Source organism: Epinephelus lanceolatus, chromosome 2 (genome assembly GCF_041903045.1).
Source record: "Epinephelus lanceolatus isolate andai-2023 chromosome 2, ASM4190304v1, whole genome shotgun sequence".
Classification (NCBI taxonomy): Eukaryota; Metazoa; Chordata; class Actinopteri; order Perciformes; family Serranidae; genus Epinephelus; species Epinephelus lanceolatus.
In genome coordinates, this window is record NC_135735.1 from 45,100,391 (window position 1) to 45,124,633 (window position 24,243).

Here is a 24,243-nt window from a genome sequence, read left to right on the forward strand (position 1 = left end):
CTGTGGTGACAGCTGCAGAGGCGGAGCATCCGATGAGGAAGTGCTCGGGCACCGCGTGGCTAGTCTGTCAGATGTAAACAAAGCCGAAGATCTTTGGATTAAACCTAAAATAAAACTTAACGCGACCAAAGTATTGTGAGGTAAGCGGGCCTTTTTGTTCCGTGAACTCCACAAGTTGTTGTCTCGCGCTGTCACCCTGGGCGCGTCTGTTATTTAGCAAAGAAATCATCTATGTTAGCCTGCGGATGCTTCTGACGACTACCGGGGCGCCCATTTCAGCACGGTTTGTCTCTTTGCAACCACCAAACTGTTTCCATGAACAAACATGCTGCACTGCTAAATGTGTTTTAAATCAAGGTGGAATAAGGTCAACAATTGTTTTCTGCACTACCGGTTTGTTGTTGTAGATTTTGAAGACGGGTTATTAATTCAACTTTTGTCTGATTAAACCGACCTTTGCTCCAGTCACGTGATCCCCGTGCCCCGAGAGACAAAAAAACAACTTTTTTTTTTCCAGCTTCCAGGTTGCGCAACAAAAACGGGAACATGAAGTTTTTGGATCTTTTTGGTCGTCTAAAATCAGTGGTTATTGGAATGATCCATGTTAAAGCCTTACCAGGTAAAGACTGTACTGACCTGTGCCCCTCGATGTGCAAATGGAGGTATTCAGTAAAAGAAGCATTATGACACTGTAAAAATACTGTATGTTTGTGTAGAAAATCTGTATTTTTAAAGTAACTAACCAGAAACCAAGGAATTACTTATTATTTGACTAAATGCACTTAGTTGCATTACACCACTGCACATCTGGGAGCTATAAGTTTTGATAATTCATTCTGTTTGAACGTAAGTTTTCCTGTTTGTCTCAGGCACCCCCCTGGGTTGTATGAAAATGTCCCAAATCACCGAGGAAGCATGCAGGGAGGCAGCAATCTACCAAGATGCAGGGATTGTAAGTTATTGCACATTGTGTGAATTCCTGACACATTTGAAGTCTTCCAGGGCAAGCCAGTAACCAGTGCCCCTAAACTACTCTTTCAGGATGGTTTGATCATTGAGAACATGCATGATATTCCTTACTCATTCTCCGTGGGCCCTGAGGTGTCTGCCTGTATGACTGCAGTATGCACCGCTGTGAGAAGCATCTGTCCACGCCTGCCGCTCGGAGTGCAAATACTGTCTTCTGCAAACCAGCAGGCACTGGCTGTAGCTCTGGCTTCAGGTTCAGTCTTAAATAAGTTGTTGTTATGCTGTGTATGAGGCTCTTATCATCTGCAGCAAAAGCTGTTAGAACAGAACAGAGGTTCCCAATTATGTGTTATCATGGACAAAGTGTAAACGGATTTTCCTACATCAGCTGACATCACTGTCAGGTCACCCTTTATAATTGAAGGTGTGTATGTCAGAGAAATAGCTGCGGTGTGTTTGGTGCTTACTTTATGACACAGATCAGCTATTTGTGTGTCAAACTTAGCCTAAACCTACTTGTATTTGACACAGTGGCTAACAGTTAGTCAACCATAGAGTTATAATGTTACTGTATGGTCACAGGTCTGGATTTCATCAGGGCTGAGGGGTTTGTCTTTTCTCACGTGGCTGATGAGGGTCTCCTGAATGCCTGCGCTGGGGACTTACTGAGATATCGCAAGCAGATTGGAGCTGAGCATGTGCAGATCTTCACCGACATCAAAAAGAAGCACAGGTGAGATCAGTCACCAACTGTACAGTGTGATTAGTAGGGAGAACCTGATGAGCCACTGATAGCAAAAAAGACCTAAGGGCATATTTGACTTTTTATATCTCTGAATGCAACTGTAGTTATTCGCTTAGAACTACTTTTTCTCTGATACTAGATAGATAGATAGATAGATAGATAGAGACTTTATTCATCCTGAAGGAAATTAAAGCATTCAGTAGCTTATTCAACAGCAACACAGCACATTCTCACACAGGTGCAAGTGCAAGGACCTCCTTAGTCTGTTTATGGAGCACGCCAGTGACAGGAGTCTGCCACTTAACATGCTCCTCTGCTGTGTGAAAGCTCTGTGAAGCGGGTGGTGGTACTACTGGCAGAATTAGCAACGGCAGAACTAACTACTGACCCAGCCCCTTACTGTCAGTCAATAAAGGCTTATAGAAATTGTTTTGTGGTGACTAGACAGAAGAATATTAGTTAGGGAGATTTAAGCTCCTTCAGTTTGTCAGTGGCCTCAAAATCAATTACCTTGACCTTGGCTGCTAATTGGGTCTGACAGGGTTTCATCAAATTTAAATTTGTAGTTTAAAAAATCCCATCAGTTTCAGTTCAATTTAAATTTCATTTACAAAGCCCAATATCACAAATCATAATTTGCCTCAGAGGGCTTTACAACATACAACATCCCTCTGTCTGTGGACTGTCACGACGGATAAGGAAAAACTCCCCAAAAAAACATTTTAAAAAAATGGTAGAAACCTCAGGAAGAGCACCTGAGGAGGGATCCCTCTTCCAGGACCGACAGACCTGCAATAGATGTTATGTGTACAGAACAGATCAACATAATAAATGTACAGTGATCCTTATGACAAAATGATACAGACAGAGAAAGAGAGAGATGCACAGCAACAACAACAGTTATAACAAAAGTAAGAGAAATATTATTAATAATAATACTAACAGTAGTATATGATATTATCTATATTACATGTATATATCAGTATATGATAGTATGTGTATGTGACAGTAATAATCATATGTATATGATGATAATAGTAGAAGTATGACTAATAATAATACTAGCAGCAGTAGTAGACATCAGGCAGGACCACAGCAGCAATGTGACCACAACCAGCAATTCATTATACACAATCCAGGCACGACCTCGATCCGAGGGAACCTGTGAGACAAGGGAGCACAAAGGCTGTGGGGGAGAAGACCCACATTGATATGCAGAATAGGACATGAATGATAGTAAATGAAGAGAGAGAGAGAAGGAAAGAAGGGGTGCACTTTATCATAGGTCCTGCCGCAGACAAGGCCTAAATCAGCCCAAGTAGGGGCTTGTCCTGAGCCAGCCCTAACTATAAGCTTTATCAAAGAGGAAAGTTTAAGTCTACTCTTAAATGTGGAGACGTTGTCTGTCTCCCAGACCGAAAGTGGAAATGGTTCCACAGAAGAGGAGCCTGATAGCTGAAGCTCCCGTTCTACTTTAGGAACCATGAGTAACCATGCATCCTCAGAGTTCAGTGTTCTGGTGGGATAATAGGGCACTATGAGCTCTCTGAGATATGACAGAGCCTGACCAGGCCCAGATTTATCAAACTGCGGAAAGTGAAATTTTAGACTTAAGTAAACATCATTCGATGGTACTCTCATTTGCAAACTTAAGAATAAAACCTATGTATCAAATTTCATTTGACCATAGATTTCACTTAAAATTAAGAGATTTCCAGGGGTGATAGCCCAATGGTTAAAGTGCATACCCTGTAACCATAATGTCCCCAGTTTGATTTGATTCCGCTTTGATGCATGTCATATACCACTCTCTTTCTCTTTCCCCTCAAATCCCTCTACTCTGTCTACTATCCAATTAAAGTGAAAATGTTGAAAAAACATCTGGAACACCTGTACAATATCATCTTAAGCAATATTTGTTATTCAGAGTTGGAGTTAGAATTAGCTTCCTTTTGCAGTTCTCATGGGTGTAAAATATAAGAATAAAGCTGCAGCCATTATTTAAGTCACTTTCTATTAGGGGTGGGAATCACCAGAGGATCCATGATATGATATTATCATGATACTTAAGTCATAATACAACACTATTCTAATTTTAAATATGTTTTGATATGCTAAATATTGCGATACAATATATTGTGATTTATTACCTTTTATCAACTGTAAATTATGTCCCTGAAGGAAAACTTTGCCAACATCTGTTTTAACTGTCTGTTTATCTGACTTAAGCCAATTTTTTTTTGCAGCAAAATGTATCTAGTGGACTAATAAAGCAATTGATAATATTACTCTAGTAGGCTACCTAAAGTTTAATTTGTATTTGTTTTCATTCCTTTAAGGGTCATTCTGACAGATAAGATAAATTCTTTCATATCATGATACCGTGAAATCGCAACATTTTCTGAGACGGTTATTAGACCGTGAAAATCTTGTAGCATTGCAACCCTACTTGAGAGCTGCTCAGTTACTCCTACATTTCACAGTGAGTAAGAGAGAGATGCATGATACAATTCTGATTCTTCACTTTTATTGAAAAAGTCATCTCTTCAGAGCTTTTATAGGTATAATAGACAAAGGCCCAGACCAGCATTCCCACAGTACTCACAAAGAACCACTTATAACTACTTATATTTTGAAATCCAATTCATAAGGGGGTTTGGAAGTTTTGATGGAATATCAGGGTTTAGAAAATTGACACCCTGCTTTCGTTCCTGGTCCCAGTTTAAAGTTAATTTTAAAATGTGTTTTAAATCTATCACAGGCTGAGTAAAACTGTGTGTGCTTGTGTATGTGTACTGTATGTGTGTTTTTACCAGCTCCCATGCCCTGACATCAGATGTGAGCATTGAAGAGATGTCACGAGCGGCCGAGTTCTTCCTCTCAGATGGACTCATCATCACAGGAACAGCCACTGGAGTGCAGGCTGACCCACGGGAGCTCAGAGGTACTAACATCATACAACCAGGAGCCATATGGTGCTGCAATTAATTCTTCGATCAGACACTGTTTGACACTTTGGCATCATTTTAGATAGCAACATAGGGCTGCAGTACAAGCTATGTTCAACGTTGATTTGGTTGATTCAACATTTTTAATGAATCTTTTGGTTTATATAATGTTTAAAACCTAAAAGTATTCAATTAACAATAACAGAATATAGAGGGAAAAAGCAAGTCCCCAGATTTTAGAAGTACCACAGCCTTGTGTGCTGTGTAATCTAATGTAACGTTATGTCCAGCAGATGGGGCAGTGACTCAACGGTAGTGATGCGCTATTCAGGTACTCATTCACCATTTTTTCATATGTGGCCTGGATTGTGGCCCATTTCAAAGCTGGTGTTACATTTGTGTCCATTCTGCAGGCAGCTGTCCTAAAAAAAACACTGATAAAGCAATTGTACATGACCTGCTCAACACCAAACAGCAGACACACTTAGTTAGCTAGCGAGCATAGTGGAGCATTTTAGCTGTTAAAGAGACAGATATTTTTCCCCACAGATTGTTGGAGACAAAAAACAGAGCTAAAGGAGAATGAATATTGGACTTACATTCACCAGACAGACCAAAATCCATGACTCCAAATGAATGCTAATGTTACGTCATAACTACTGGATGTTAAATAAGCAAACGCTAGCAAGTTATTTTGATCAACTTTACATGAAATGTCAGTATATTGAAATCTTGGCCAAAAAACAAAACAAAATCAGCTATAGTTAGCAGTGACTTAATTAAGATTTACATTAGGACTGGACGATATGGAGAAAATCAAATACAACAATATTTTTGACCAGTTACCTCAATACTGATATTGTGATGATATTGTAAGGTTGACTTTTGGTGCTTTCACAAAATATTTACACAATGAGATTTTTGACAAATTATTACAGTAATGTGGATATAATGACTAAGTGGGTAAAGGGAAATAACAGAGCAACAAGAACAGTTTGGTAAGTTTAGAAAATGACATTACTTTACTGTAATGCAGTCTTTAAAACCAGGAAAAGACACACTATTACGATATCCAAAATCTGACGCCCATTCTCGAGAATTAATTTCTTACAAAAAAAAGAAAGAAAACCTTTGAATTATAACTTATCAACACACGAGTTTTGTTTCTGGAGCGAAACAGTATTTTTTTAAGGATTTATATGTATGAAATAAGTTTTATATTTTCATTTTTATGCAGTGTTTTTATTATTTTATCCTTTTTTTTTTTTTTTTTTTTACTTGACCTGTGCCAGAAAACAGCCTATCCCAGACAAGAATTCACAACTTTGAACAATTAAAAAATGTATTAAAAGCCTTTAAAACCTAAAATTACCACTACGTACTGATAACATTGCTGTAAAAATGTAATGCTATAATCATCTTTGTTTTAAAATATATATTTTTTATGAAAATGTTGGCCGTTTAAAGATGTCCACCAGATTTCAGTCAGTTATGTTAGATTTCTACAAAAAACATCATTTAATCAGGCATAAAAGAAGCTAGCTATATCCCAAGGACTCCTGTCTCACTTCCTGGTTTCCAAAAAAAGCAGGAATGCTGCTATAGTACTTGTAAGCTTTCTATTTTTCAATGAATTAATTTAATAATATTGCTATCAAGTGTGTCTCAGTTATAACAGGTCAACTCCATAGCCCTTTTAAATCAAAGCTAAGTAAGAATTATGGTTTAAAAATAAGTACTTTGATTAGAATTAAGAGATCTCTCAGCAGCTGTGAAAAATAAAATGGCTCCTTACTACAACTGCAGGAAAATTAATAAATCTAGAAGTTTTTGTCAATTATGTCAGATCTTACCTCCAACATCCATCCATCAAAGTGGCTGGTGGATTTTGAATTCTACCAGCCACTCATACTTTTGACCAGCCACCATTCTGCTGTCACACTTGTGTGTGTAACTAGCTTTGGTGTTTGTGTGTACAAAGAAACAAAAAAAAAAAAAACAACCAATACACATTGTTCTCATTAAAAGTATAAGTTTGATATTTTATTTAATGCTTATCAATTTTTGATTCTGTCCTTCACACAGACACACAGACACAGACAGACACAGACAGACAGACACACACACACACACACACACACACACACACACACACTTCAAATGTACAAAAACAAAATGCAGACACCCAAGCAAAAAAGATATTTGTATTGATTCTGATTATTATTATCATTATCATTATTATTATTAAAACTCGCCTTTTTACGAGTTGGCCACTCTCTTTACACCAGTCACATGGCCAAACTGTCCTTAAAACACCCTGTCAGATTAGACAAACGACACCCATGCTAATGTTAACTGCTAACGCCACTCAACTTTATGACTCTTCCTTTTCGTCGTCTTATATGGCAGTTGGTTGGTTTGCAATCTGCCAGTAAATACAAACAAGAAGACTAAGAAGAAAAACTTCACTGGTGCAGTGAGGACACACTACACTACATTACCTAGGTAGAGCGACCTGTGATTGAGTCGATATTTTTCATGAATGGATTCAATCGTTTGGTAAATTTTTTACCCAACACCATGGTGAGTAGGTTCATAAAATCCATCCTCCACCGGCCAAATTCACCCGCATTTGGCGGGTGCTAATTTCCAACACAGATTACAAGGTTTCATAATCAAGACTTTGATCTTTTAAAAAACATTTTCCTAGCATAATTGAAGAGTAAAACTTCATAAACCATCAGAAATAAGGTTTTGTCCCAATTCTCATGAATGAGTGCGAAGACAATATCTAGTCTCATATCACAATATCGTTATAATATCAATATATTGCCCAGCTCTGTTTTACATAAAACACACTTTGCTGTTAATGCTTGCGTTCCTCTATGTAAGGCAGGTTTTCAATGCAGCACTTGTCGTAATACTACTAACACATATCTGAGTACTTTTTTTCTCCACTTATTTGACAGTTTTTATTACTTGTTACTTAGAACAAATCTAGTCTTACCTGCCTGTCTGATCAGCTTAAAAGATACAATGCAGTATATACAGTATTTAAAATTAGCTCCACCTCAGCCAGTTACAACATTAAAATACTGCTTATATGTACTGGTGATAATGATCCAGCAATAATGTTAATACTTGACTGCATTGAGCTGGTACTACTTTTACAGTACTTTTACTGTAGTGAAGTATTGAATTGCAGTAGTTGTACTTGTAATGAAGTATTTTTAGATGTTGGTGGCCTACCAGAATTTGAATACTTGTTCCACCAGTGGCCAATGGGGTGATGAAAGGCACCCAGCAGGTTTGTATCTGCTGAGAGTCAGTGGGTCTGAAATCGGGATCATGCCGTCTCATGGCAACACCTGGGCTGCTATTTTAAGCAGAGTTTCCAACGGGACATTCAAGACTGTAAACACTCAGATCTAAACAGGCACACAGCCTCGGTTTCATACACGCGAGTGTGCTGACACACAGAATACACACACTTTCCCCTATCTCTTTCCCTCACACACACGTGCGGTCTCTATCTGGCTGACACAAACATGCAGACACTGGTCAGACAGAATGATACTGAAGCTCACATGCCAGGGTGGAGGTTAGCTTCTACTCTGTCCAAAGTTCACTGGGTGTATCACAGCCTCTCTCGATTTAGTCTCTTCTTGTTATAGCAGACACCGTGGGTGACATTCATTAACTTAAGCGTTCATGGACAGGCCTAGATTTTATAAGGAGCATTCTGCATTGACGTGACCAGAAATCTCAGATACAGTTAAGCACATTTGATTTGAACTCTGTATCATGGTGATTTTGTTAGAATAGATTGAAGAAATAGTTCACCCCCAAATGACCCTTTGTATATCAATTACTTCCCGTGTTGCATTGAATTTGGGAAGGAAACTTTGTGTTTCATGCATGCTTCTGCGGTGAAAGAAGAATCCAAAAAAAGGAGAAAAGTCTTGATGAATTGAAGTCATGGGGGTACATGTTTAATAACAGCAAAACTTTATCAAAACATCTATTTACAAACTCTCACATAACTCTGGCAGTATAATCCAAGTCTCATTTATCCAGACCTATGCCTAGTACTCCCTGAACAGATAGCCGGGGAACTGAACAGAAAGTGAAAGTTATCTATGCTCACTTCAGAGCCAGACTCCATTTTACCTCATTGAACACAGGAGCTGCTGATCTACCGCTGCCTCAGTCAGTTAGTTTGTTGTTGTTAATGTGTGAATTTAGTGACTTTAAATGATTAGTTCAGATTCAACAAAGAAAGAAAGAAGATGTGTTCCTTTGAGATGCACCCATGTACATGTGCTGGTGAGAGGTGGGTAGGAAGTTAACTTTTTATATGCCTTTAAAGACTTCATGTTGCAGCAATGTACATTAGTTATAAGATATTGTTTATTTTTATGCCACGTGCTGGCAACAGCTGTGGCCAGAGGCATTATGTTTTTGGGTTGTCCATCCATCCGTTTGTTCCATTCTAATAAACACGATGTCTTAAGAACACATTTGAAGGAATTTCTTCAAATTTGGCACAATGTCCACTTGGACTCATTGATGAACTGATTAGATTTTGGGGGTCACAGAATAAAGGTCAAGTTTGTTGTGGCCTCCTCGTCTCTTCCTTGTGAATGTGATATCTTAAGAATGCTGTGAGGTGGGGTGTCGGTGGCTTAGTCGTAGAGCAGGCGCCCCATGTACAAGGCTGTTGCTGCAGCGGCCCAGGTTTGATTCCAGCCTATGGCCCTTTGCTACATGTCATCCCCTCTCTCTCTCCCCCTTTCACACTTAACTGTCCTGTCCATTAAAGGCAAGAAATGCCCAAAAAATATATTAAACAAAAAAAAAAAAAAAAAAAGAATGCTGTGAGGGAATTTTTTCAAACTAGGCCCAGACATTCCCTCAGACTCAGGACAAAGTGATCAGATTTTGGTGGTCAAATGTCAAAAATCAAGGTCACCGTGACCTTGTCAGTCGCATAGCTGTGAATGTGATATCTCAAGAACACTTTGAGGGAAATTGTTCAAATTTGGCACAAACATCTACTTAGACTAAAGAAGAACCGATAAGAATTCCATGGTCAAAGGTCAAGGTCACTGTGACCTCACAAAACATGTTTTTGGTCATAATTCAGGAATTCATATGCTATTTATGACAAAATTTCACTCAAATGTCTATGAGGATAAAATAACAAAGTGCTGACATTTTATATGTAAAAAGTCAAAGGTCAACTTCACTGTGACATCATAATGATGTCCCAAAACACTTTTCTGGCCATTACTCAACATCCTAACTGGGGACCAAAAGGGAAGACATTTGGTCAGATACGTAATTGTTGTCATTAATCTTAGGTGTCCACCTTGAAACTGTGCTGATTGTATAGATCTGTGCTGCTGGGGGGGGTGAAGCATCCATGTTTTACGGATACAGATGTAATCTGTAACTGCAAGTTACAGATTACATCAGTTTTTAATCATCTCCTGGATTTGTGTCATCATAAACATTGTAGCATTGTTAAAATACACTCTTGGTAGGCTGTAGTTGCCACTGTTAAACTGTTTATTCGCTTTTGCAGAGGTTTCCCAGTCTGTGAGTATCCCAGTGCTGATAGGTTCTGGAGTGACCTATGACAACATTGAATGCTACGTGGATGCAAATGGAATGATCATCGGTTCTCATTTCAAGGAGGGAGGCCACTGGGCCAATGCAGTCGACCCAGAGCGAGTGAAACGGTTCATGGGAAAGATAGGTGACCTTCGAAAATGACAGTGAAGGTTTTCTGTCTCTCAGTGCCTTCAACATGTTTAACTCCAATGTCTAATTACTGTCTGTAGTGCCACATTAAACACACACAGCCACCACCTTAAGAAAACAAGATTTTAATTTTTTTTGTACATTTTATAAATACACACATATAGAAAAACACAATATTCAACTGTATTTACACTTGTTTAAAATGAACAATTTGTGTTACATGAAAAAAGTGAGTACTCGCTGGAAAGTACAAAATGGTAAACTCAATACAAAACATGAACAGTGGTTTTTGTAATTATTTCTTAAGCAGAAAATTCACAGATGTATTTGCAGGACATGGATACTGTACAGATCACTGCGGTATGAAATATTAATACATTTGTCACAAGAACATTTAAAGCCAAGGCACATAATGAATACAACCAAAGAATAACCGCTCAACATGTGCCATAATTCAACTGCATCATAATGAATGGAAACAGAGCAAAATATTCTTAAGATCTGACGTTTTCATATTTGGATCAATGTAACACAGTAACAACACCTTTAAAATAACTTTCACACACCTCCAACTTCTTGTAAGTCCTAACCCTACTTACTACATCTAATCAATCTAAATCACTCAACTGTTCTCATTTGATAATATACAAAGGCTTTTATGTGACAGTAACTGTGTGTTACTACCTGAGGTCCCAAACTGAGGGACCAGCTATGTCATTCACGATGTCAGGAGATCAAGATTCATTGTTGTCAGTGGTTTCAGACGTGAGGGGTGCAGTGCAGGTTGCCTGTATTAAAATCAAAATAAAAACTTGCTGTGGTTCATTTGACGGATCATTTTACTGCACAGGAAGTGGTGAATCTCGCATGCTTTGCCTTGGTGGATATGCAGTAGCAACTGTGTTGAGGTGAAACAGTGGCGGAAAACCTGAGTAATTCAGAGTCAAGGCACTGTGCTGCACAACCGGGCTATGGTGGAGGCAACTTGAAACACACCCTCTCACAAGCAGCTCCATGGCTCCTGATCAGTAGTTGTAGAGGCGCTGGCAGGGCTGCTTGAAGTGGCCGTAGCGTTTTTCTGCCGGGGAGAATCGCATCTTAGCCAGGTTCTGCCTGTGGAGGGCGCTGCGGCTAAGCTTCTTCCGCTCAGCCTGAGTCCTGGCCCTCTGGACAGTCAGCAGCTGGATGTTGCAGGGCAGAGGGATTCCCCAGGCGGCCAGACGCCAGGAAATATGCCGCCTCACTGCCACTGGCCTGGACAGGAGAAGTGTCAAAGTATGTGTTGATGATATAGGTGAGATACAATATAAGAGAAAAAGTATTCCCCTAGACAAACTGCGTGAATGTTCTGCTGCCATCTTAGTGAAAACCAATTCAAGATTTAAACCCCAAATGTGAGGACACTTGTAAAAGGTTTTGGATGGTCCTCATTTTCCAAGAGTTTAGTTCTGGAATAAATTTTGAGATTACAGTTAGTATCAGGATTTAAAGCTATAGTGTGTAACTTCTACAGGTCCGTAAATGTCCGTTTCACCCAAGCCACTAATAGAGGAGATGACACAATGCTGATTAAGCCGATCAGCTCCTCTAACATCTCGCGGTATTTTTTCAAAATATATCATTTTTAGTATGCGTGTCGACCGGCGACATTCCCGTGCTGGCACACAGGAAATGCTTCCTCACAACAAGAAGGGAGGGGGAGGAAGAGCGGAGGGTGTCATAGCAAGAGGTAGAGCGCAGGTAGAAAGAGAAAGCAACATGGCGGAGAAGCGGCCGAGACACGGTTCAGAAGTGGATCCTACCACAAAGGCAAGTGTTACTCTGTGTACGGTGTGTGGCGACTGGCAAGTGTTACTCTGTGTACACGGTGTGTGGCGAGTGTTACTCTGTGTACATGGAAGTGCCGCCGGCTTAGTTGTAATAACGCATTATCCGCTGGGAGTCGACAGAAGTTACGCACTATAGTTTTAAAAGCCTTGATCTTTGTGTCCACGTGACACCCATCTACTCAAGTGCAAAAACATGTCAGCCAACCACAAACAACTCAAGTGGCCTACAAATATTTTCTTAGCTAAGAATGCAAGTTCATTCTTGACCTTGAAAACCTTGACCTTGCTAAAAGGAATACTTCACCTGCAAAATGACCATTTGTACATCAATGACACACTTACCATGCCTCCACTTAGTACGGAGAATCCAAAAAATGTAAACATTCTTTATGAACTGAAGTCACTGGGGTCCATGTTAAACAACAGCAAAACTACATCAAAGCATTTATTTACAAACTCTCACATAACTCATGCAGTATAATCCTCTTATTATTAGTCTGATTTATCAGTGCTTCCCAAACACATGCATTTTAGATAAAACCTTTACAATATAAAACACATCCGCCTACAGGTAGTGCACCCTGAGCATGTCTGAGCACGCTCCTGCCTATGAGGGGAGTTTAAATGCACTTGTATATCCAGGCAAGCGACTTGGGTGTTTATGAGAACGTTTGTACTGATGTGTTTTCATGTTTTAGTGAAAATGCATGTGTTTGGAAAGTACTGAGCATACGACTGGATAATACTGGATTATATTGCACGAGTTGTGTGAGGGTTTGTTTTGCTGTTATTGAACTTGGTCCCCTTTCACTCCATTTCATCAAGAATTTTTGTTTTTGGATTCTTCGTTCAACCCCGAGGCATGCGGGAAGTTTTCTTCATACATTCAGCTTAACAATGCAAAGTGAAATGCTGCTTACACATCAATGCACCTGTATAGAATGCTCCATGGATAACTCTTATAACCCAGAAATAAGTTAGCATTTTAGCACTACCGCCTCCGCTGTGTTGAAGTCAATGGTTTATTTGAATGGGTTTTTGGTTAGATGCCTGAAATAAGGTCTGTGGTTAACACAAGCTTAAGAGACCTTTACATTTTGTTGTACGACATAAAATATGCCAGTGAATACCCCACTCATGATAGCGGGGGCTTTCATGTGTCTTAAAAAAGACAGTTGCTAACAAGTGGTTAAATGAGACAGAACTTTATCAGGGCTTGACAGCGTCATTGTGGGGGCGATGTTAAGTCATGCATCTGTGGTGTAGTTCGTTTATAGATTAACATTTGCTTTCTGCTTCTAGTGATTGCATTTAGGCTTCAAAAATAATGAAAGTGGTGTTCATGTGTGTCTTCCTATACAAAATGTGTGTCTCATAAACATTTGTTTGCCACAGAGTTTATTTTCTGCAATAGTCAAAATCCAATGCAAAAATCCCATAGGCCTTTTGATGAGAGAACCAGGGCAATGCTAACTTCCATGTTGGCCAACAGAAAAACGCCATTCCTCAGCACTCTATTAAATACTAATATAACAGTAAAAACATATTTCTGCATAATGAGTACTTTTACTTTAGATACTTATTATATTTTATTAATAACACTCAAACTTTTAATTAAGATTCTGAATGCACAGCTTTTACTTATCACTGAGTATTTTTACAAAGCAATACTGCTAGTTTTGCTTAAATAAAGGAGCAGAATGCTTTTTCTACCACTGTATGTATGCAACAACATTTATGCACTTCACTTAATCCTCTGTGTTTTGCCACTGCAGATTAATGAAGCCTTGTACCTCCTCGCTTCTATAATCATTCTAAGTCCAATTTTATAATATTTAAAAATAAAACCCCCTCTGGAGCTCATGTGTGTTTTAGAGTAGGATGACATCGAGCTGCAACTAACAGACATCTTCACTTGTCTCACACAAGTTCTGAGACAAATATATGTGAGTTGGAGTGTGTGTAGATGGAAACTAACCTGGAGATGTCCTCTTCATCTTCATCAGAGCCTAGCTCCTCCTCCTCCTCAGCGCTGCTCATCCTGCGTCTCATCTGGTAAACCGACATGCTGGGGTGCTCAATCAGCAGGTTCTCCAGAGGATCAGCCTCAGGGGCTGACAGGGGCCCGTTTTCTGTACACAGAACATCCCAGTTCAAACTGATCTCATCCCAGTATGAGCTGCACGCTCACCGAGCCATTTGAAATTATAAATATGTGAATAACATATTTGGTCTACCTCTAGCAAGGGGTCTATCTCTCACCTGGGAGGTTAACAATGACCCATCCTCCCTCCTCAAACTCCATCAGCTCTTTGTAAGTTTCATCTGCTGCCTCACAGTCCTCCTCCTCAGTGTTCCCCAGCAGATGAGAAAGAATCTTTCCAAGCATCTCTATTCCTCGATTGCGATCTGTAAATATCAACAGCAAGCATTTAAAGTACATGAATGCACCAAAGACACAGTGATGTAGTTTGGGAAGTTTTTGTGTCATCAAACCAGTCCATATTTTAAAAGTTAAAGTGAGCACTGACTTGATATGAGTAACCTTTTCCACCTGAACTCCCTCCCTGCATGTGTCTTTTGCTAAGTACCAATGCAAATGGCTCCCTCTTGAGGATGTCTTAATAAACACCTGAAAGGCATGTCTTCCATGGACAGCATTACTCTGAAGCAACAACTGCTTCCATTGCGCCAGCTCAGAAACCTGAACAGCCTGACTCGTTACGTCACTATGACATGGAGTCATGGGGTCAGTTTGGAGCTGAAACAGCTGAGGGAGGCTGAAATATTATATAATCTGTGATGCTGGTTCAGATGAAGAAGGTATGTAATTTCTGTGACCTCAGGCTGCAGCTGACTGACCTTTGTCCCAAACACATGATGTGAAATTAACATCAGCACTGTATTGTTAGTTGGTCCCTGGCACAGGTTTCTATGCCATTCTTGGAAGATATTTTCATCTCCTAATGTTACTTTTTTTCTGTTATAATGCAGTATTTCACTGTCTAATACTAAAACTGAAAACTCTTACTGTCACAATAAGTAGACAAAGTAGTGATTCTATTTCAGCTAATCACAAATATTTATTTCAAACAGACAAAAACAGGACTTAGTTTACTCATCTGTAGAGATATCAGGTATATGCCAAAATATGTTTTCACAATACACCATGACTTACTACACGTTTATTACAAGTATTAGTACATGTCTGCTGTCGTCGTTTAAGACAAACATTGATCCATAAATCGACCCGTGTTTCCCCCCAGTGTCTGAATGCCTTCCTGCCCGCTTGTCAGTTGTCTGCACAGAGTCTAATGTCAGCAGACCCTCCCTGTAAACACTGCCTTAATCCCGGCAGGCCTTTTATAACCTGATATCCACCTACAGAGCACAACAGCTGACTGCCTGCTCAGAGACTACTGCTGCTTCATATTTTATAATCCCAGCTGCTCGCATTGGGTGAGGTTTTGGAGTGGAAAATAGAGTCCTGCTGTAACAAACATTAAGACATCGCAGAGCCAGCGAGAGGATTGTACTTAGAGAACAAAAGACAGATGAAACCCGAGGCTGATAACGGGCCGGTGTTTCTCAGTGAGGCATAAAGATTTACATTTGGACTTACCTGACCAAATCAAAGTAACGTTAGGTTTGTCTTCGGGTGTGGTCGTTGTACAGAAAGGTTTCCGCTATGTTGCTGTTCTTCAGAGATTGTTTTGATCCCAAAGTTGTTTATCGGCGAGAGCCCTCCCCGTGTCCTGAAACGTCATCAAACCCCGCCCAATGAGGCGGGACGAGTTTGCGTCAGTCACTGCGTCATATGTCCACAAACCCACTTCTTCCATGTCATCACGGAAATATTACCTTTTTGTTTTTTTTGTATTTTATTCACATTTGTGTGAGTCTTGTCAAGCTACAACACAAACTGGAACATAACGTTTTAAAACCCAACAGTTTCAAAAACGGACAGTCTGCCAATGTTGTGAAACGTTTGTTGTATCTGTCTCCATACAACTCACACTCAGCTGAGGCAGCAGCGTCTGAAAGGCAGCAGACAGCACAGCAACGACACCCTCTGCGAGAACTGACAAATTAAAAATGTATTTTCTACTTTGGCTTGTACATATAACGTTACATGAATGAGCGAATGGAAAAGGTTACGACAGACTCACTCAATGTACAACTTTATTAAAGGTTTGATATTTTTATCACAGACAGCAGACCCTACTTCCGTTCGAGATAATTCCCCTCCTACACAACACCATTGTTTGTGTAGTGCGCATGCGCAAGATTAGGACAAACGTGTATTTAGTATTTACCAAAGACAAAAACAGTAAAAAGTAAGGGACTGCCCGTTACTTGTGAGAGGAGAGGGGGTGATGCAAAATGGGGGAGGAATGTCAAATATATATATATTTTTTTTTATCACAGCCAGAGACTATCCAACTAGCCAGAAATTATCATTGGATTTTCACATTTCCAACTGTCCTTGTACACATCATGTGTAGGCTAATAAAAGCCTCTGTTATTAAAAATAAATAAAATTAAGATAAATAGTGATATTTCATCAAAATCACCTTATTCTGTGTCTCATTTAAAACTTGGTCTAAAATAAACCATTTGCACTCACTAACTGGCTTGCACAACAATATGTTTTTTCAACTTCAGGATTTCATCTTTAACTTTTAACCTTTAAATTTAAACATCAAAGGGTACGTTTTAAAACTTTGATAATAAATTGATGGTCATGCATTTTCTACCAGTCACTCAGGGAGGCTCAGGGAAAAATATGTGTAGCTTCTAGCAGGGTTAAAAAAAAAAGAAGAAGAAAAAAAAGCAAATGCTTGGAAAAGGAAGTGCTTTATCAGTACAGACACATAACATCATGTGTCATAGATTTATATGATTTATAGCGTTTGCCATATTTCTATGTCTTTGTTGAAAATACTCATCTTGTCTGGACTGTGTGTTATAGACTCTTTGACGCATTTTTGGAAAGCAGGAAGTGGAGCTACTACCAATCAATCCCATCATACAGTGCAAAGCGTACACTGTCTGAGAAAAGCCGACTGCACACGAAGAGCTGAAACTGCCGCCTCACCCATTCAGGACAGGACTGAAGGTAAATGTAACAGCTAGGTAACTCTTGAGGTAAGGCTGCTGACAGCTGTCTTCTGTTTCTGGTCTACTCTGCTTAAATAGAGACGAATAAACAAGTGACTCAAGCACTCAAGTGCTTGAAGTCTTATCTAGTTCGGTGTTAAACTAGAAACGAAACTTTGGTAACTTGAATCGCATTGACATCGCTGTTGAATCTACGGTCCTTATTGTTATAAAAGCATTTTAAAAGAATAAACATAGGCGTATAGTAGCTTATTATGCCCACTTGGTGTACAGTTTTGTTTAGTTAAGACCAGTAACGTTACACAGCTAGCAACTAGCAACCCCGACACCAAACTCTCACGCCAAACTCCATTCACAAATCAGGTAATTTAAAATAAACAAAAACTAGTGGGTGTTAACGAGCATAAATAACGCGACTTGAGATGTTCTACGAATTGATAACAGACACGTGAACATTCGGTGTACCTGCAGTGTAAAAACAATACATTGTTTAATCAAGGGTCAGGGTTAGGGTTTAATCAGTATTTCTTAAAAAAAAAAAATACCCTTTTTGTTTTGGTGAAAGACAGTTGTAAAATGCTAGGACATATATTTAAAATATTGTATTATGTATGTGCTTTTTCATGCTGTTAAGGTGATGTTGAACTTGCAAGTAAAAGTGAAACCAAACTGATCCTGACAGTCTCAAGAGTCGCTCAGGAGAAACAATAGAATATGACTTAACATGTGTCTTGTACAATATGTTGGACTATCTGATGACTTTCACCTGTAGCATCTGCAGGACTGTCTTTTTTTGCTCTCTTTTTATTATCTCAAGTGTGTGCTTTATTGAGATAAGGATTTGTCTGACATTTCTCCAAAGCAGGCAAGTTCTTCAAAAGAGTGATAGCTTTCTTTTTCAGGATGTAGACTGCTGCATAAATATTATACAGCGTGAATGCACCGGCTGGTGATGGCAGTCTTTATTTCTTTGACCCCAGATTTGCAGGACTGTTAGTTTACAAAAATGACCACCACTAAGGCTGGATTATAAACTCTCTGGCCACTGGATGTCAGTGTGTTTTGGTATTTTTTCAATTGCAAATTTCATGTTGGAACTGCCACCACTAAAAAACAATATCAGCTAAGGTGGTTTTTGCATTGCCACCTAATTTTGTGTCCCTGTCTTGGAGAGGACCTTTAGTCAAAATCTGTTTTAAGAAATCATGATTGCAAAGTGTTTTGAAAGAAACCTTGGTATGTGGTCTAGGGGCTAAATTGCATGACTCATTATGTCAGTTTAATCTTAACCTGTTTCATCTTCATTGCAATCAACATTTCACTTTTTATGCTTCCATCATTGCCTGAGAAAATCTGCAAAATCTTCAAACTCACTATGAGATAATAAGAGACATGTGATTTGAGTTTTTTTTTAAATTTTGACGACTACATTAGTTTTGTTGGTTTGGTAGATGCTTTATCCTACATCCATCTAATCTGTCTGAATACTCAGCTCAGAAAATTAGGCTTAAAGATGGATATTCGTTGTCTTTTATGTAAAACACCACAGTAGAGTTGACAGTCCTCTTTCCTCTCATTCCAGTGTCTCAATATCAGGATGGCTCCGCGAGTGGATGATGTCATGCGCCTGTGCTGTGAATTATCAGCTCATGATCAGATCAAGGTGGCAGTGAAAAACTCCACCAAAGGAGCGATGGTGGCCGGAGGAACTGCCTTTGTGGGCGGGCTGCTCGGTGGACCTCCAGGAATTGCTGTTGGTAAGAATAAATATTGGGACAAAAACTACAGATTCTGCTGTCGGTGTTTCTGATGAAGACATTACAGCAGCCTGATTAGAGGGTCCGAATGTAGCCCATACTGACAGGGGGCTGTGAGACTGTTTGATCAGTAGGGTCTCGTATCTCACAGGAAAATAAAAAACTTTGAGTAGGCTGTCATTCACAGATGAGACTAACACTTTGTTACAATATTTATACCACCACCTCTTCCTTCTTACTCACTGCTAGGTAATTGATTGGGAGAAAATGTATCAACTGGGATTTGCTGCTTTTGTCAGATCTATATCATTGTTAATTCAAAGTCTTTTGGTTTTTGACTCTTGGTCAGACAAAAAATCAGTTTGGAGATGTCACCATGGGCTCTGCAAGCTTGTGATAGGCATTTCTCACCATTTTTTGATTGCTATATAACTGAGAACACCATTCATAGCTTCTTTTAAAAGACGAATGCCACCTAAATTTCTCTGCAAAGTTAAAACCAGCATTATGTGATTTTTTTATTTATTTTTTGGCTGCATGGGTGCAGAGCAACAAACTGTGAGCACAGTGTTGACATATGTATCTCAGCGTTAGCATTTATTTGGAGCCGTGTTTCTGGCAAGCAACAACCTCAAGGGCTAAGAAATGAAGCCGAAGTGCAGGTGCCAAAAACTGCAGTTCTTTAAATGGCCACTAGAGGCTGGCTCCAGGAGAGACTCAAAATGTCTGACTTTACAACAGAAACAATGGTTTGGGTCTCTGTAAATAATGTAATCATTCATGACAACTCACCTGTTTACATTTTATTAAGACGTGAAGTTACACATATTTAGGGACGGGGCCAATTGAGTGACAGTAACCCCCCCCCAGCACGAGACTAGCACAAACTTAAATTGGATTTATACTCAACCTGTAACTGACCACTTTATCCGCCCCCTCTCTGTGTCTCCACCAGGTGGAGCAGTAGGCGGTTTGTTGGGCAGCTGGCTGACCAGTGGTCAGTTCAGGCCTCTGCCTCAGATCCTCATGGAGTTACCACCTACCCAGCAAAAGAAGCTCTGTGATGACGTTATGGCTATCTTGGGCAACCTGGACTGGACAGACGCGGCCCAGCTCATTGCCCTTGTGATGGGCAATGCCACACTTCAGCAGCAGGTCACTGCAGCGTTGCTTAACTATATCACAAAGGAACTCAGAGCAGAGGTGCGTTATAAAGACTGAGTTATGGTCACACATGGACTTTCCAGGATGTTTAAGCCTGCCAAGCACAACCAGAGTCCTTTACGAACTATTTTTGTACTTAATTGGAAGAACTGTGAATCATGGATGCTCATTTTGATGACTGTGCCAAATGGAGCACTTAGCCTTTACTATCTTCAGAGTGTCTGTCCTTACAGCAGAGGGAGAAGGTAACTAAATACATTTACTCAAGAACAGAATTTGAACTATTTCAATTTAAGCTACTTTATCCTACTACTCTATGACAATTCAGAGGCAAACGTTATACTTGTGCCTCCACTGTTTGGCAGATTCTGAATATTAATACACAGTAGAGTGCTGCAGGGATAGATTTTTTTTGTAGGCAAACCAGGAAGTAAGCATTACCCTGGTTACATCGTCAAAAAGCCAATGGGATTTTACCACTGGATTTTGAATCACTGCAGAAAATAAACTCTGTCACAAACAAATGTTAACAATTGTTCACCAAATAAACACCACTTATATGATTTTTGAATCCCAAATGCAATCGCATTCAGTGTTGCCACCACAGCGATACTTTAAAGCCATGTTCAATGTTCTGTAGTCTCATTTAACCACTTGTTAGCAACCACCTTTTTTAAGACACACAGAAGCTTAAAAATTCACAAATGGGGTATTAACTGACATATTTTGTCATAGAACAACACTTGAAAGTCTCTTAAGCGTGTACTTACCACTGACCTTATTTCAGGCACTTGAAAAACCCACTGACTTTGATACTGGGTACTGTAAGTGCAAAAATGCTAAATCATTTCTGGGTTTTAGGAATTATTTCTGCAGCACTCCATTTAAATCAACTAATAAATGATAAATGTTCTGTACGACATCTATTGCACGTCTGTCCGTCCTGGAAGAGGGATCCCTCCTCAGTTGCTCTTCCTGAGGTTTCTACCGTTTGTTTCCCCTGTTAAAGGGTTTTTGGGGGAGTTTTTCCTTATCCGCTGTGAGGGTCCAAAGGACAGAGGGATGTCGTATGCTGTAAAGCCCTGCGAGGCAAATTGTGATTTGTGATATTGGGCTTTATAAATAAAATTGATTGATAAAAATTGAAATTGATAAGACATTATTATAGATCAAACTACCCTGTAGTATATAAAGGAACTGAAAGTAGCCCCACCTTTGCCAGCTGCAATATTAGTGATGCTTACACATTTGTACACCACTAATTATAGTCCTGTGAAATGATATACATTATTCTGAAAATAGTCATTCTGCATCATGAGTACTTTTATGTTTAGTACTTAACAGGTGTATGATGCAGGATTGGTTAAAGTAAAGTGAGAGCCAACTTCAGATTCACTCTACTTTGGTATTTCACCTCGCTATATTTGGCGCTGTGCCTTTTGGATGCCTACTGCTTACGGTCTGAAAACTGGTCACTGTTATTTTATAAAGCCCCGACCTCACCTGAGCCCTGTGGGGTTACACACCCATAAACATCCTGAACACAGAAAATAAGAAGAAAATAAGAAAATCCAGGCAGAGGGCAAAAAAAAAAAAAAAAATCTGCACACACTGAGTGTATCGTAATATGAGTCGTAGTATGAGTCTAAGTTGTTTTTAGGACAATCGTGCATAATATATCTTTGCATGTATTTTAATTTCAGAATTTCAGATCTGAGTCCTTTATCCAACAGTGCCTAACAGGAAAGACCTCACTGTGCAGTGCAGTCACCACAGAAACATTTTATGATACTATATAATGAATGGATAGAGACATTAGCTCAAATAATGGTTTGTATGACAGATAGATTGTCAAATTTCAACTCTGCTTTTTTTTTTTAAATCTCTGTAAAATATTGTTCCTGGGGAGTCATTTATTCTGGATTAGAATGTCATCTCTATTCCCACACTCTGTATCAGGGTGTTTTAACATACCTCTGTTTAGGGATTAAAAAGAAAATAAACAGATGAAGCTGTTGTGTTTTTGACTGATTATTTGCTCATTTAAAGTTTTTAGGATTTTGAAAACACACACATTTGTATCAGTGTACGTTCTCACAACCTCTGTACAATATGGCAAATGAGATTTTTTCTTTTGTGACAAAATAATCTAAGATCAAAAGTCCACCAACTACCTTTCAACTGAGTCAAAGGTCCAGAGCAGTAGTAGGGAGATCATGGGTCAGTAATGAACTTACATGTTTTTCTTGAGCCCATAACCATTTACTTGGTCCTTTCAGGTAAAATAACATGTCTTACTAAGTTTGACTGAGTCCTTGGAGTAAAACCGTTCTGCAGGAACATTGATTGAAATACACTGTAGATGATTGTATGGAAGCCCATTACTGCTAGGAACATTAAAAAAATAGATGAAATGTTACAATATAATGTTGCATTATAAAAAAAAAAAAAATACTCATGATGTTATAAGATAGTATATCAAAACTATGTCATACTAAGTTAAATTTATTGGTATAGTAAATATGTATTATGAGATGAGGTTATGGTGAGCTGTATATATGTTATATTTTGAGTAAACTGTTATGGAGACAGGGTAGGACAATAGAAGTGTGCACTTACTCCTACTTCTTATTGACATGTAAATAATTAATATTTATTTATGTTGTTTACAAGAATATACATATTGAGAATTAGCCTTAAGATTACTGTTCTTTTTATTTATTATTCTTGTTTGAATTCTTTTACATGTTCAAAATAAATCAAATAAAAAAAAAATAAAATAAACGTACCAAGTTAAAATTATTAAAGTTAAAATTATTAGATCATAAATTAAAACTTTGAACCTCAAAGTGTGTGTTCTAGTGGGGTGCTCAACCTCAAAAATCCAAATCAGTTCAAAAGTAGAGAAGGCGGCACACCACCAAAGCAATCAGTGCCTGTAGAGCTTTTCATGTTTCAGTCACAGACCCTCCTCAGAACATTAAGTAGTCAATCGTTTTTCCCCACTTTTTTTGCAAAAAACTGTGTATTGTTGTTCTCACAACAAATGTGTTATTACTGTCTCAATGTGGAGGCATAAAAGTAATAAAGAATTATATACTATTCAGCATCTAAGAGATACCCTTTTGTGATTTTATTGAAATGCTAACCCTGAAGCTCCGTTCAAGTTCTTCACTTGGTTTATACTACCTTCCCCCCTTTGCAGCACATGCTAAGGAAATCAGTAATGGGTCATATCGGTCTAGAATAACCTTTGACTGCAGTAGTTAAAACAGTACAAAGATTGCAGTCATGTATGCTACATTGATAATCGATTGTGTAAAACAGATTTGCTCTGTCCTCCAAAAAATCCAAACTAAGTCACCAAAGTGAATGACAATTATGTTAGTGCTAGGAAAATAATTGAAAATATAAATTCCTCCCCGATCAAGTCAAAACGTATAAATATCTCAATTTGTTGCTTTGATTTAAACATTAAACTTGATAGTGAAGCATAAAGTTTTGACAAAATGTTGGCTGTCACCACATCACTTTTCCTGTGGTGTTGATGCTTCTCTAAACACAGATGATACATGGCAGAAATGGAAACTGGTGCAGCTATCTTTGAGTCTTCCAAAGTAAAACACACATCTGTCTTTACCCTCTGAACTGAGTGCTCAAAGCCAACCAGCCAGCAGTGAGGCTTATACTGAAGAACCCTGCAGTCAACTGTACGCAACACTCAGGTGTAATGTGAACATACTGTTTGATAACACTTGATAATTAATCATGTTTTTATGCCTCTGTGCCGGCAATAGCTGTGGCCGGAGGCATTATGTTTTCAGGTTGTCTGTTCATCCCATTTTCATGAATGTGATACCTCAGTAATACCTTGAGGGAATTTCAAATTTGGCACAAATGTTCACTTGGACTTAATGATGAACGGACTACATTTTGGTGTTCAT

General features: G+C 38.9%; 3 protein-coding genes across 8 annotated transcripts; 2 read left to right on the forward strand and 1 right to left on the reverse strand.

Moving 5' to 3' along the window:
* Window positions 1-19: 19 nt before the first annotated feature.
* On the forward strand, window positions 20-11,253 carry LOC117253353 (uncharacterized protein F13E9.13, mitochondrial). Of its 5 annotated transcripts, none has more exons than XM_033620730.2 (7): window positions 20-140; window positions 518-619; window positions 852-952; window positions 1,042-1,222; window positions 1,552-1,702; window positions 4,531-4,658; window positions 10,250-11,253. In XM_033620730.2, exons 2-7 carry the CDS (start codon window positions 547-549, stop codon window positions 10,438-10,440), a joined length of 825 nt encoding a protein of 274 aa, XP_033476621.1. In that variant the 5' UTR covers window positions 20-140; window positions 518-546; the 3' UTR covers window positions 10,441-11,253. The 5 variants fall into 5 exon arrangements, with proteins under 5 accessions (XP_033476621.1, XP_033476635.1, XP_033476644.1 ...); XM_033620744.2 differs by having other exon boundaries at window positions 22-140; window positions 870-952; XM_033620738.2 differs by lacking the exon at window positions 20-140 and adding an exon at window positions 148-283.
* Window positions 10,538-16,031, reverse strand: LOC117253375 (tumor protein p53-inducible nuclear protein 2). The gene is made up of 4 exons (XM_033620765.2): window positions 15,880-16,031; window positions 14,520-14,666; window positions 14,236-14,389; window positions 10,538-11,682 (listed from the first exon to the last, which is right to left on the reverse strand). Exons 2-4 carry the CDS (start codon window positions 14,644-14,646, stop codon window positions 11,454-11,456), a joined length of 510 nt encoding a protein of 169 aa, XP_033476656.1. The 5' UTR covers window positions 14,647-14,666; window positions 15,880-16,031; the 3' UTR covers window positions 10,538-11,453.
* A 1,150-nt stretch (window positions 16,032-17,181) lies between these two features.
* Window positions 17,182-22,315, forward strand: LOC117251409 (protein C19orf12 homolog). 2 transcript variants are annotated; one of them, XM_033617685.2, is made up of 3 exons: window positions 17,182-17,405; window positions 18,961-19,135; window positions 20,091-22,315. In XM_033617685.2, the coding sequence occupies exons 2-3, from the start codon at window positions 18,976-18,978 to the stop codon at window positions 20,354-20,356; spliced, it is 426 nt and encodes a 141-aa protein (XP_033473576.2). In that variant the 5' UTR covers window positions 17,182-17,405; window positions 18,961-18,975; the 3' UTR covers window positions 20,357-22,315. The 2 variants fall into 2 exon arrangements, with proteins under 2 accessions (XP_033473576.2, XP_033473567.2); XM_033617676.2 differs by having other exon boundaries at window positions 17,191-17,376.
* Window positions 22,316-24,243: the final 1,928 nt, after the last annotated feature.

Coding starts and splice junctions, on each gene's coding strand:
- LOC117253353 (XM_033620730.2), top strand. CDS start 547: ATGAAGTTTTTGGATCTTTTTGGTCGTCTAAAATCAGTGGTTATTGGA. Junction 620..851: donor CCATGTTAAAGCCTTACCAG/GTAAAGACTGTA, acceptor TTTGAACGTAAG/TTTTCCTGTTTGTCTCAGGC. Junction 953..1,041: donor TCTACCAAGATGCAGGGATT/GTAAGTTATTGC, acceptor CTACTCTTTCAG/GATGGTTTGATCATTGAGAA.
- LOC117253375 (XM_033620765.2), bottom strand. CDS start 14,646: ATGCTTGGAAAGATTCTTTCTCATCTGCTGGGGAACACTGAGGAGGAG. Junction 14,390..14,519: donor GGTCATTGTTAACCTCCCAG/GTGAGAGATAGA, acceptor TTCTGTGTACAG/AAAACGGGCCCCTGTCAGCC. Junction 11,683..14,235: donor GATGAAGAGGACATCTCCAG/GTTAGTTTCCAT, acceptor TCTCCTGTCCAG/GCCAGTGGCAGTGAGGCGGC.
- LOC117251409 (XM_033617685.2), top strand. CDS start 18,976: ATGGCTCCGCGAGTGGATGATGTCATGCGCCTGTGCTGTGAATTATCA. Junction 19,136..20,090: donor ACCTCCAGGAATTGCTGTTG/GTAAGAATAAAT, acceptor TGTCTCCACCAG/GTGGAGCAGTAGGCGGTTTG.